The 13,926-nt window shown below is 43.6% G+C and overlaps 2 protein-coding genes across 2 annotated transcripts in view; both read left to right on the plus strand.

The window, feature by feature from the left end:
* Window positions 1-5,715, plus strand: part of LOC111319287 (uncharacterized) — a 71,670-nt gene extending 65,955 nt beyond the window's left edge. Inside the window, exons 10-11 of the mRNA XM_088755492.1 lie at window positions 1,347-2,317; window positions 2,605-5,715. Of these exons, the coding sequence (XP_088611618.1) occupies window positions 1,347-2,317; window positions 2,605-2,802 (1,169 nt within the window). The 3' untranslated portion in view covers window positions 2,803-5,715. The remainder of the gene's footprint in view (window positions 1-1,346; window positions 2,318-2,604) is intronic.
* Window positions 5,716-11,838: 6,123 nt separating this feature from the next.
* Window positions 11,839-13,926, plus strand: part of LOC148734599 (uncharacterized) — a 4,073-nt gene continuing 1,985 nt past the window's right edge. Inside the window, exon 1 of the mRNA XM_088755547.1 lies at window positions 11,839-13,926. This exon is cut by the window's right edge and continues 1,985 nt beyond it. Coding sequence (XP_088611673.1) covers window positions 13,371-13,926 — 556 coding nt within the window. The 5' untranslated portion in view covers window positions 11,839-13,370.

Here is a 13,926-nt window from a genome sequence, read left to right on the forward strand (position 1 = left end):
ATCATAGTCCTCATTGTTGTTTTCATCCGTCTTATTAATCTTATCAACCGCTTGATGAGGCCGCAATCCTTTACTTTTCGTAAGGGCGTCTTACCACTTAAGTGCTCCTTAAGAGGCATGTCTTAAAGTTCACGATTGTTTGTGTTCAATCACAAGTCTGTCAATGCCTAGCGGGCTCTAAAACGCTTGTGCGAGTCCATGTTTTTCTCGTTAGGAACTTAGTTGAAATGCATTTGACGACACTCTCTTAAAGAGGCGACATTTTTCTCATTATTTAATTGTTTATTCCTTGGCAAATTACACTTGCATGGGAAAGAGCGGATTGAGTTCACGCAGATAAACATCTAGATGGATGTTGCTTCAAGCGCCACTTAGTTACTTACTCAAACAACGAGTGACAAACGATAAATTAAAAGCAGATGCGTTCAATTTACTTTTAGTACATGGTGACCTGTACGATCTTGAAGTAAATGACGTAATATTGAAGTTTTTCTTTTAGGTGGCAATGGCATTCGGTCAGTTGATAACCGTTATGGTTTGGAGGTTGGATCTATGGTAGAAGTTCCAAAGGCGAATGTTGTTCTCAGATATGGTGTCGTTCGCTGGATCGGAAGTTTTCCACAAGTGAAGGAAAAGGTGGTTGCAGGCCTGGAATTGGTAAAATAAATAATGAAAGAGACAGCTATTTTAGACAGATAAATTCTAATATTCAAAGATCACAACATCAGTTGACCTACCCATGAGTCTGCAATCAGACGTGAGCAGCATATGGCGACATATGGATCACTTCTTGTAATTTAACCTTACCAAGTTTACATGGTCATGAAAAGACGTCGGTTTAATCTACTTTTACTTGCTTAAATACAGATCATTAACCAGAAACTGTATAAGGGGTTGTTAGAATGTGCTTCGTTTTTTTTTTTAAGGAAGAGGAAGAGTCTGCATGTTTAGATGGAACTTTTCAAACAAAAAGATACTTCACCTGTCCACCAGGAAAAGGATTGTTTGTTTTGTTAAAGCATTGCCGACCAGATTCACGATTAGGTACGTGGTACGCAACAAATTACTCCGCAGAAGAAGACGCCTCTTGCATTGCGTCTTTTATTTTGTGTCCCTTTTCAAAATTGAAAGAGTACCAATGTTAAGACATAGCAGACCTCACATCCCGGCTGTAGTTCTTGAAGAACTATCGATAACTGTAACAGTTACCCCGCCATTTCAAGGCGGGCTCACGAGAATTCAATTAGTGAACGAAAAATAGATACTTTCCACTCCCGTCCAGGCGTGGTCTCTTTATTTTGCTTCTCAACTTACAATGAATTGTTGACTTTTCATCTTGCAAACAGACCAGCGACCGACAGAAGAAAAGGAGCATGAAGGAAATGTTCACAGGCTGGTACGAGAACTGGAGGAGCAGGTAACACATCTACAAGCAGAACTACGAGAGAAAGAGCTGAGAGAGAACAACTTACATGAACAGCTGAAGGAGAAAGAACAACGTGAAGAAAATTTACGAAAACAATTACTTGAGGTGGAGCAGCAGCTGACAAACTTACGAGGACAATTACAAGAGAGAAATGAACAACTAAGGGATGTCACCCAGCAAATGACGATTGTCCGAGGGCAGCTACAAGAAAAATATGAAGAAACTGCTCATTTACAGAATCAATTGGAGGAAAAAGACCAGGAAATTATTGAATTGGAAACAACTCTGTCTACTGCTCAGGATGAGTTACGTGATTATCAACGCCAACAGTCCCCCGAGTGGGTCATTTCACGGGATCGCATTCAACTGACTGGTAAATTTCTCGGCAGAGGAGGCTGGGAAAGTGTTGTCGAAGGCAAATATTGTGGTTGTTCTGTTGCAGTGAAACAGATCCATGAGTTGATTCTCTCTCCTCACAACCTCAAATTATTTGAGCGAGAAATGGAAATTGCCTCAAGATGCCGCCACCCTTGCTTGCTGCAGTTCATCGGAGCTACAAATGACGAAGGGAGTCCATTGTTTGTAACAGAGCTGATGGAAACAAGTTTACGCACTCTGTTGGAACAGAGAGCTCTTTCTGAGGTTGAAATCTCTTTTATTTCTCTGGATGTTGCTCGGGCACTAAACTACCTTCACCAAAAGCAACCATCTCCCATTATTCACCGCGACATCAGGAGTGCAAATGTGCTACTCTGCCGACAAGGGGAACACTGGCGAGCCAAAGTGTCAGATTATGGAACTGCCAACTTTATGCAGCAGACCATGACAGTTGCTCCTGGTGCTATGATATATAGTGCCCCTGAAGCATTTACTAAGAATCAAACCGTCAAGGTTAGCTGTAGTTTTTTTTATTGTAGATATGTGTGAATTTCTCGTGCGTGTAGAGATATGAATCACCCCAAACTTAGGGTTTCGCAATTTTACGTGTAACGGACATTGATGTTAATTTTATAAATGTTGTTAAAAGGTCAGGGCTATTTATCGTCACAACATACAACGTACAACATACTCAACTAGTATCGCTTAGATATGGATCGGCAGATTTTGAGTCATTAGACCTAATAAACTCAAGTACTGTGCTGTATTTCTCTTTCATTTTCGTCCTTTATCTTGTTCAGGTTGATGTTTACAGCTTTGGCGTCCTCCTCTGTGAGATGTGCATCCGAGAAATGCCAGATCCAGAAAAGCGTGTGAGGCAAGTTGCTATGGTTAAAAACAAATTGAATCGAGCCCTTATCCGTGGATGTTTGCAATCAGAGCCTGAGGCGAGACCAAGTATACAGGAGATCATTGATGAACTTGAGGAACCTAATTAAAATAGGTTGGTCGGTACAGCTATAAACAATGTAAATGTAATGGTATTTATGTTACAAAGGTCATTTCTGATATAAACACTGTAATGGTAAAGGGTATGTATGTTACAGAGGGACATCTCTTGTGTATGTATCCCCCTAGAATATAAAGACATGATTAGATTGATTTTACTCAAATTAAATTCAAAAATTTATTTTTATACTCAGGATGTAGAAAGGCATGAAATTCCAAAGGAATTGAATGGAAAATAATAGGAATACTGTTAACTGAAGACATTTACCATGTGGGAGATTGTCCTTTTTAAGTAGTGTGAAGAAAGACTTTATGAGCAAACAAGTTTTTTGATTACCTTTTTAGCTACTACAGTAAGGGGATGTCATTTTTATTCCTCAGTTTTAGCTAAACCAATTTGAGTCACTGGCGTGCGATTGGTTAAATGCCCATTATGCCTCTTACCATATGCCTGGCACTTTTAAGGTTATTACGCAGTACTGCACTGAACGTTCTTTCTGCGAATAATTTCACACCCAATTACTGCGCGCACATTTAAAAATTGGAGACTTTTCTTAATGGTCGTTGCTTACCAGAGGTAAATTGTCACCTTCTTCAAACGAGCACGTCGATCTATCATTTTTATTCTCTCCTGAAGTTGGGTAATGACTTTATTCTCGTACATTAAATGTCAGTAGAATTCAATTTTTGAAAACGCAAATTTTGCACGAACTGGTAACTATAGTTTACAAGATATTATGGAAATTATTTGGGTACGTATACTAGGTACCGCTGCTCCTAAACGAAAACTGGGATCTCAATTTTCAATTTCAAAATTTGCATTCCAACACGATAATGTGGAGAATCATGACTTATTACTCCCTGATCATGACTTATTACTCCATAATCATGACTTATTACTCCCTAATCATGATCCATCGCTCCATAAGGATTCAGTCTTGGAACTTTTCAGCATGTAGAGGGCAATTTTTGCCTCTTTATAAGGTCTGTAAGGAAAATATGATTCCGTCCATTTTTAACCCGTTTATTTCTACCCTCCTTGATTATGTTCCTTAAAGAGAGCCAAGTTACATGTGTATACTGTTGTACAGAATTTAACACAGCTCAGGCTACCTACCTCTTTAAGTAATGAGAAGAGGAGGGGAGGGACTGCTACAGTTATTGAAGGTAAAGAAATCTTTCTTGTTCTTTCCTGTTTTGAGTTATTAACTTTGTGTATCAAAATAATGGGGAAGAGAGAGGCATAACTAGTTTGGCGCAAAAAAAATTTTTGTTTGATTTCCCCATTTACCAGCCCTCCCTACAAACAAATAGGGAACACTCTGTTATTGTAAATAACAATCTTGCTCATTCTAACAAACTTCATTGTAGCAATCCCCATAAATGCTTTTAAGTTAAATCAACGGCAGGATTAGTTTGAAAAGTTACAGCTGTAATAGGAATGTTTATAATAGTTGTTTAAAAAGCTACAAATTAAGTAGAAGACTAAGCTATGTTGCAGTAAGTTAATTAAGTGAGGGTAGACTAAGGTATAATACAAAATATTTTAGTTTTCGTAGATAAGTAATAAGATGCCCTGGAGAACAAACCCAGGGTCCTAGATATACTTTTACAAATATGATGTATATGGCATTTCCAGGAAAGATTTTCATTAATGAGTACTCCAAAAAAGTTGACCAACCGTGGTCGACTTAGTAAGAAACCTTCTAGTGACATGCGTATATCGCTATTAATTAGTTTTATTTAGTCTTAAATTCTACATAATTAGTCTTCTTGATATTTAAGTAAAGCCAATTTACGAGCTAAGTGGCTCATCAGGCAGGCACTTAACTCCCGTTTCCGTAGCATGAAGCGACTAGAAACATTCACGCTACTCCCCACTGGATTGAATGTTAGCCCATCGCAGCGTTACCCCCAACATTAAATTCGCTGGTACCTATTTAATTCTCCTGGGTGAAGAGAGGCATTGTGAGAGTAAAGTGTCTTGCCCAATAACACAACACAATGTCCCCGGCCAGGGCTCGAACCTGGACCACACAATCCGGAGTCGAAAGCAGCAGACATAAGGCCATTTCCCCTCTCATTTCTTGATATTTACCCATAGCTTATAGGTTTTAATTCAGGTATTAACATATTCAAGTTTGTCGTCGAAACGGTAGTTAATTGACCGACATCCGAATGAGAATAGGATATACTATTATGTCAGTGGACAGGAATATCTATGTATACATGTTTTTGGGCCAAATATGGGCAATCGTTTATATTATTTTGCTACAGAGTGAGTCATCGTCTTTTCCAAACAGAGTTTGGGATTTATGCGTATTGATGACCCATAGTGATAAATATATACACCAATGATTCTTGAAGCTGGACAATTAAAAGTTTCGCAGATGTGTGTAAATTCATAATGTAGCTTTAGTCGTTCCAAGCAAGGAGAAAGTACTAAGACGTTTCTCTGAAAGTTACACACTATTTTAAAAGCGCCAAGCTTGTCGAAATGTAGTATACCGAATTCGTAATATGGCCCACCTTTTCAACAATAACAGACGCTAAATGGGCACTGGTCTTCAAGTAGGTAATTTTATTCTTTCAAAGTATTTTTATCGTTGAATTTTATAAAGGCAGGGTAGTTTTAAACTAACACGACTGACCAAGTTCTCAGGTTAGAAAATTTAGAAAAGTTGGTTTTATGATCTGAGACACAATTCAATAGTAAGTTTGTGACTCAGTTTAATTAGTGTTCATTCTTTTCCTTCAGTAATTGGTTATGATGATACATAAAATTATGGTTTCCCCAGAGTGTTTCTAAGTTAGCCCACTCAGACTTTTTGAGCTTCCTCCACTTCTTTAGCTTTTTATATCATGGAAAAATATTCCAATAAATATCTTAAGTTGATTTTAAATGATCTCTAATGGCATCTTAAATTAATTTTGCCTTATCCTCGCCCACCAAGTTTGCAAACACAATGAACGTAAGATTATAAACTTACCAACAACATCCTTATCTTGCGAGAAGTTTAATCTGTTTTCTTCGTCTGGGAAGTCGGATCCTGAGAAGAATTCCTGTGACCATTTTCTGTCTGTTTCTCAGTCTTGGCAACAGTCTTCACAACTTTGTAGTTTTTCAAATCGTTAATTACCGCGAGCAAACGAGTTTTGACGCACTTTTGGCGGTAAAATACGCGGGTGTTGGTGGACACGGCGGTCATTCAAGCTCCTTCCTAGTTCCTCAGCGAGAAATTGCATTTATTTTTTTAATTTCGAATACAACAGTATCTCACAAATTGTCTTTCAAGAAAGCACTTCTTGAATCTTTCACCTTTCTGAAAAGAATCCTCTTTCCGCAGGAGCCTCAGATAAGGCTTACAGTCAACCAGTGGTACTCGGGAGCTCCAAGACGTTCGAGGAACGTAGTCTGAAGAAACAAGCCTCAAAATCTCATCCTATGATCTTTTCATCACAGATTTCTTTACGTGAGTGATATCCTAAAGAACGGCTGCGATGTGGATTTCGAGATGATGGGCGAAATGTTCTCTAAATTGCGAACTTTGTTTTCAAAGTGCCTCTGAAAAGTAGAGGCTGGCTCGCAGATGTTTGGACATTTAAAAACTGGAATATCATAACCAACTAGGCGCACAGTTTCAGTTGCAGAATCGGTGCAGTTTTCGATTTTGGAGAGATTCATATAACTGTTTTCCCTGTTTCACCCTACATCAATTGAATGACTAAAACTGTACTGAGTGGCGTGTTCACATTTATCCTCAGGGAATATTGAATGCATCAAAGTAAAAAGGAATAATGGTACTATACATGGTAGAAGTACCAATTTTTATCACACGACTCGGGCATTCAGAGGGCCAATAACTAACATCAACCAATCAAAATGCTCTATTGCCGGTCCAAAATTCTCTAAGTATTGGACCGGCCACTGTCCCGAATGGTTCCGAATGATACCGCACTTGTGTCCCTTTGAACTTTAGTCGTAAAATAACCAAGCTTGCTCGGGACCGTACTGGAAGAATATCGGCCCAAGGTCTTTTTTGTACGGACCAAGCGCAGCTCGGTCCGTACTGTCAAGACCTTGGGCCGATATTCTCCCAGTACGGCCCTCGTGCTTGGTTAATAAGATATATGTATTATAACTGATAAAGGTCTCAAACGGAAACGTTTTTTATTTAACTTTTAGCTTTTATTGAGTATACGTCCTCCTTCGCTCGAAGTTGTCCGTCCTCGTGTGCCACACTACTTCTTCTATTATCTATCGAGGTTTGGACTGCGAATTCTTTTGGAACCTTCTGGCGCAGCTTATTAGGATGAGTCATTGCCCTTGCAATTGCGCATGCTCGCTGGTTTACTCTAGTTTGAGCACTCTGGCATGGCTTAGACGATACCACAAAGGTTGGGTCGTTTGGGGTGACCGTTTCGGTTCTCCCCCATCCTAGCATTAGCACTGCACTGATGAGACCCACATAGGTCGAAACAGTGTGCGCCCTAATTACCTGACGCGAGATTTCATCTTTGCAAGGTAAAGTGTTGGTCCGAAACCTCATCGTGGGCAAAGGATTTGTAAGTATTCTCTCATTTTTCAAATTTATTCGACTGTGCTAAGTACCTGCCGGGAGTGGAACGCCAGTCTTTTTTGTCTTGTTGTTTTCGGTCACCCATCTCGTTTTTGGTTTTTTTTGGTGGGTCCGAACTTTGTTGGGAACCCATCCAGGTTTCAGCTTTGCTGAACTTGGTGGGTTTTTTGCCTTTTTTGCCTTTTTTGGCAATTGTTGTAGTCCTTTTTCTCTCCTTTCTTTCCTTTTTGTTTTTTTTCTCTCTTCCTATTCCTTTTCAAAATGTTAATATGTGCTAGAACTTGTGTTGTCCATGCTACGGCGGCAGTTACGGTCCACCCTAGACCAGCTGTTCTTAAAATGTTGGAAAAGGAAATCGACCTTAATAGACTATCTGCGGTTCAGTTCGTTCCGGGAGGCCTTATTCGCCTCACTTTCAAAGATCCTGACGATATGGCGAGTCTTGTTGAGTCCGGTTTTATAAATCTCGATGGTGTGGAATGTAGTGTCACCAATTCCGATCGTCCACACACGCTCGTCTATATCCATCACTACCCCGCTGAAGGGGATGACGCGATCCTGTGCGAGGACTTCAAGACCTTTGGCAAAGTTTTCTCCTGCAAACGTCAGGCTTTCATGGGGCGTCCACATCTTCTTACTGGATCACGAATTCTGACCATGTCCATGGAGAAACCTATCCCCGCACAAATCACCATTGACGGTTACCCTGTGCGCATTTGGTATCGTGGTATCAAGCCATTCTGCTCTATCTGCAAAACCATGGGTCATAAAGCTGCTGACTGTCCCTTCAATGGAAAATGCAGGGAATGTGGGGAAGCTGGTCATCTCGCCCGTAACTGCCCTTCCCGCCGTACCGGAAATGTCTGGGGCTCTACACCCTATGTTGTTCCCCCGGCCGCTGATTTCCCGCCCATTTCTTCTGGAGATGTGGCAAATCTGCCGGGTAACGTTCCTTGTCCACCCAACGAATCTGTTGATCTTCCGTCTGAAGAAATGGTTATCTCTGCTCCTGGCGAAGCCAGTAATAATGAAATCAGTAATCTAAATAACGTTCCTAAACAATCTGAGGCCTCAGAAATAAATAGTGTTCCTAATAATAGTATCGCTGGTCAAAACACCAGTTTAGTTAATAATAGTGAGTCCGGTCAAAGTACCGGTCCTTTAGTTAATGATAGTGTTATGTCTGGTCAAAGTACCAGTCCTATAGTTATTGATAATGTTAGGTCTGGTCAAAGTACCAGTACTTTAGTTAATTCCAGTGAATTATTTATTGATAATGTTAAGTCTGGTCAAAGTACCAGTTCTTTAGTTAAGTCTGGTCAAAGTACCGGTGAAATAGTTAAGTCTGGTCAAAGTACCAGTAAATTAGTTAAGTTTGGTCAAAGTACCAGTAAAATAGTTAAGTCTGGTCAAAGTACCACTAATACTAGTGTTGGCCAAAGTGTCACTAATGTCGATGATGATATCACCGAAGTCTCCTCTCAGGACTCTACCCCTGTTCAGGGCTCAGAGTCTCCTGATATTTCTGAATTCTCCTCTCCTCTCACGAGGAGCATGTCATCGGACGGTTTTGAAGTTGTCTCCAGGAAACGCTCTAAGAAACGTGTCATGGTTCCTTCTCATACTCAGTTGGCGAGTACGGTCTCTAAGCGTACGAGGGCTGTCCCCAATCTTCCCAGTAGGAAGGGGAAACCCCAGCCCCAGCCCTGGCTTTCATGAGGGTCATCCATCTCTTCCTCATGGCTTTGTCTCTCCTTACTTTGAATGTCAATGGCATCAGGGACCGGTCGAAGCGTGATGGTCTCGTGCAATGGTTGCGCTCTCTCCCGGTGAAGGTGGATGTTATCTGCCTTCAGGAGACTCATTGTGTTTCCTTAACTGAATGTTCATCGTGGTTTTCCTCGTCTGGTTTCTTGTCTGTGCTAGCCCCGGGTTCTATTCACTCTTGTGGGTGTGTTGTTCTCTATCGTCCCTCTATCTCCCTTCTAAAGTCTTGGTCTGCTGATGGTCGTTTCTTACAATGTGAATTCTCGTTTCATGATAAAATTTTCCGAGTTGTCTGTGTCTATGCTCCTAATTGCAACCCTGCACGAGACCTGTTTTTCGATGGCCTTCATTCAAGGATCGACCCTTCCATCCCTACGGTCCTTGCTGGAGATTTCAATGCTGTATTTGATAGGGCTCGAGATAGGCGTGGCCCAGACCCCGCCTCCTTGTCTGGAGATAGTTCTCCCACACTAAACCATCTTTTTGAGGCGTCCTGCGTCATTGACATCTGGCGTTATCTCCACCCCACTACTCCTGGGTTCACCTGGACCAGGTGGAATGGCAGTTTAGCGTCGCGTATTGACCTTTTTGGGGTCCCTTTTGCGTGGGTCCCATCAGTGTCGTCTTGTTCCGTGTATGTGTGTCCGTTCTCGGACCATCGCGGTTTGTGTTTATCTCTGTCTGTTCCCGATGCCGTTCCACCTGGCCCAGGCTACTGGAAGCTGAATACTTCCATCCTCGACGATCCGGACTATCGGCAACTAGTCCGTGATGAATGGTCTGCTTGGCGCCTTGCCATCTCCCGCTTTCCTTCTCTAGCTAAGTGGTGGGATCGTGGGAAAAGTAAAATCAAGGGGCTTACTATCCGCTTTTGTGCAAATAAAGCCCGCACAACATCTTCATCCAGAGATGCCCTGGTACGTCTTGTCCAGCATCTTCAGGCCAAAGTTGATTCTGGAATTACTTCCTGCATTGACCCTTGGCGGTCTGCTTGTTCTGAGCTTGCCCGGCTTGATTCCCATGCTGCGAGGGGGGCTCAGGTGCGTGCGAGAGTCCGATGGGTTGAGGAGGGTGAGTCTTCCTCACAGTATTTTCTTCGTCTCGAGAAAAAACGTTCCGCTGACCGTCATATCTCTGCGCTGAGAGAGCCTGATGGCTCTATCGTCTCGTCTTCTGCCGATCTCTGTGCGTCTCTTGGTTCCTTCTATTCTAGTCTTTATACAGCCTCACCTACTGACCCTCATGTTCAATCTTCTCTTCTTGAAAATTTGTCTCTGTTCTCTCTCAAGATCAGGCCAACAGTTGTGAGGGCCCTCTTACATCATCAGAGGTCCTCGTCGCTCTCAAGGGCATGGCTCGTAACAAGGCACCTGGTTTAGACGGCCTGCCTATGGAATTCTATCTCCGTTTCTGGGACGTGGTTGGCTCTGATCTTGTTTCTGTTCTTAATGAATGCTCTTCCTCTGGTTTTCTCTCCCTCTCTCAGCGCAGAGGTATCATCACTCTGTCTTTCAAGAAGGGGGACCGCCTTGACCCCAAAAATTGGCGGCCCATATCTCTTCTAAACGTGGATTATAAACTTGCTTCTCGTGCCATAGCTGGGCGTCTCCTCCGGGTAATACACCTCGTTGTCAGCCGAGATCAAACATGCGGAGTCCCTGGTCGTTTTATCGGAGAAAATGTTGCTCTGCTTAGAGACGTTGTCAGCTATACTGAGTCTTCTGGCACCCCTGTCGCCATCCTGTCCCTCGATCAAGAGAAGGCTTTTGACCGTGTGGATTGGGGCTTCATGCGGTCCACTCTTGTCACCATGGGCTTTGGCCCTTCCTTTGTCGCGTGGGTCGACTTGTTCTATACTCATGTTCAAAGCGCGGTCAATGTGAATGGGTTCCTGACTCCTTTCTTTAGCCTTTCTCGTGGTGTCCGGCAGGGGTGCCCTCTTTCTCCCCTCCTATATGTTCTTGTGTCTGAGGTTCTTGCGTGTAGTATCCGTGCAGACCCCCGTATCAAGGGTCTGTCTCTCCCTGGGTGTCCCGTACTGTCTCCCATCTCGCAGTACGCGGACGATACATCTTTAATCCTTACCACTGATTCTGGCATTCTGGCTGCCCTTGAGACTTACAAGCTTTTTGAACTAGCTTCTGGATCTAAGATCAACCTTTCTAAGTCCAAGGGTCTCTGGTTGGGTGGTTGGCGGGGTTGTACGGACCCCCCGGTTCCTTTTGACTGGTCTCCTGCTAAGCTCAAGGTGCTGGGGGTGTTTGTCGGCCCCGGTAACCTTGATGAAGACAACTGGCGTCCTCGCATTAATGCGGTGGACCGTGTTCTCAAGTCTTGGCGTTCTCGTGTTCTCTCTTTTCATGGCAAGGCCCTAGTCATTAACGCTCTCGCCCTCTCCCGGGTTTGGTATGTGGCCTCTCTTATCCACATGCCGGCCTGGGTGGAGGCGAAGCTTTCCCGTCTTGTTTTCTCGTTTTTCTGGTCTGGCAAGGTTGAGCTTGTCTCCCGTTCGGCCGTGGTTCAATCTCCCCTTTTTGGTGGTTTTTCTGTGGTTAATATTCAGTCCAAGGTGAGAGCCCTCCTTGGTCAATGGGTGAGGAGATTCGTCTCCTCCCCATCCAGTTGGGTCGCTCTCATGTCCTTTTGGTTTAACTCTTTGTTTGGTGTCTCTCCTCTTGTTGTGTTTTCTCGTCCTTTTAGTTTCGACTTCAGGGTCTTGCCGCCCTTCTATCAAGCTCTGGTTTTGGCTTGGCGTAAGCTCGACGGGGCCTTCGCCACGTCAAAAAACTCTTTAGTCTACGGCTCTTCATGCCCTCTTGTTTGTTCTCCCGTTCTTACTATGTCTACCAAGTCTTGCTACCTATATCTTCTCTCTGAGAACATGGTCCAGCCTTATTGTGTCCTTAAGTTTCTATTCATCTATCCCAACCTTGACTGGCCTGCCACGTGGCGTGCCCTATCCTTCTTTTATCTTGACCGTCGTGTCATCGACCTAAATTGGAAGATTGCGCACGGCGTCCTGTACACCGCCCGGCGTCTCTCCTCTTTTGGTTTATCTGTTCCTCTCTCGTGTTTTTGTGGACCCACGGTCGAGTCACTCAAGCATTTGTTCTTCTACTGTCCACTTGCTCAGAGTGTTCTCGCCTGGGTCCAGTCCTTGCTGTTTTCCTTCTCTCCTATGTGTCCTGCCATCTCTTTACGTCATGTCCTCTTTGGTTTCAACTCTAGTGAACTGGTTTCTGTCCCGCGTGTCTTTGTCTATCTGCTCAATGTTTCTAAGTTTTGTATTTGGCGGAGTAGGAACGATTTCCGTTTCCGTAACGTTCGTCCTGGCGCTGTGGCGGTGATTGCTTCTATCAAGGCCCGCCTGAAGTTTTATTTACCAATTTCCTTCAGGCGGTGCAAGTCTGACAGGCGTCGTCGCGTCTTCCATCGTCAGTGGGGCGCCCGTGGCATCATAGCTTCAGTGGTAAACGACTCCCTTGTCTTTTCCATTTAGTCCTGCTCCCCGTAGTTATTTAGTTTCCTTTTTTGCTCGAATGAGTGTGTCTCGGTTAGGCTCGTGCTGGGTCTCCTTTATTGGTGTACTGCACAGTAGCCTCGTTCTTCTTTTGCTTGAGTGACGTGTGATCTTTTGCTTGAGTGAGCGTGTCTTTGTGCTGCTTGTGCTGGGTCTCCTTCATTGGTGTACTGCACAGTAGCCTAATTGTTAGTATCTGTTTCGTAACCCATGTGCTGGGTCTCCTTCGTTGGTGCACTGCACTGGGCTAGTATCGTTCGTTCTGTCTACTTTGTAAGTGTGTCTGTCCGCTGCTTGTGCTGGGTCTCCTTTGTTGGTGCACTGCACAGTAGCCTTTCGTGAGTATTTGTTTTTTTGTCCATGTGCTGGTCTCCTTTGTTGGTGTACTGCACTGGTCTGTTTGTCCTTGTTCGTTTTAGTTCTGTGTACCCAATTTTTGTTTCTGTGAGGTGGGGTTCGATTCCCCAGCGAGTTTGGCGTCTGGTGACCCTCGTTTCTGGTGGACCCTAACCCTAAGACATTGCACGCAAGCCATGGGTGGGATTAGTCCTGTTGGTCGGCGGGCATTGCACACGCCCTTCATCGGGGGCCCGGCCGTCCACCTTAAACATAAAAAAAACTGCACTGATGAGGCCCAGAAGGCCGAAACAGTTATAAGCTTCTCGGCCTCTTGGGTAAAGTTAAAAGGCTTATGAAAAGTTTATTTTTCTTGCTTTTGCAGCAATTGGCCAACATGGACAGCCAGGAAAGTGAAAGTATCAGCCAGTTTACTACAGATAACTCGACAGCGAATCCAGGAGACGTCGTAGACGCAAGCGTGGTAGAAGGTTCACAGTCCTGGGACGCCGACGTGGAAATCGAAATCCCTGAGGTACTGAAAAATCTGGAAAATAAGGGTGTGAAATTTAAGGCCGTGCCTTTTTTGAATGCTCCTAGTCAAAGTAAAATCACGAAGGATCGCTCTATTTATTTTAGCGTTGATACAATCGTCACATCGCAAATAATTCTCGAAGCTTTTGACGCGGCAGAAATCGATATTGACGCTATCACCGGAATCCAGAGAAAGGCGTCCAATAGATCTTGGATCGTGACTTTTAAGAGCCATGCAGCTAAAGAAGCCGCTCTTGAAATACCTTTTGTCGTGATTGCCGGCCTCAAAGTGTTCTTGGGCGACTGCGAAAATCGTTTGGTCCTCGTCAAGATCCATGAAGCCCCCGCTGAACTACCCGACACTGCCGTGATTGGCC

Source organism: Stylophora pistillata, chromosome 3 (genome assembly GCF_964205215.1).
Source record: "Stylophora pistillata chromosome 3, jaStyPist1.2, whole genome shotgun sequence".
Classification (NCBI taxonomy): domain Eukaryota; kingdom Metazoa; phylum Cnidaria; class Anthozoa; order Scleractinia; family Pocilloporidae; genus Stylophora; species Stylophora pistillata.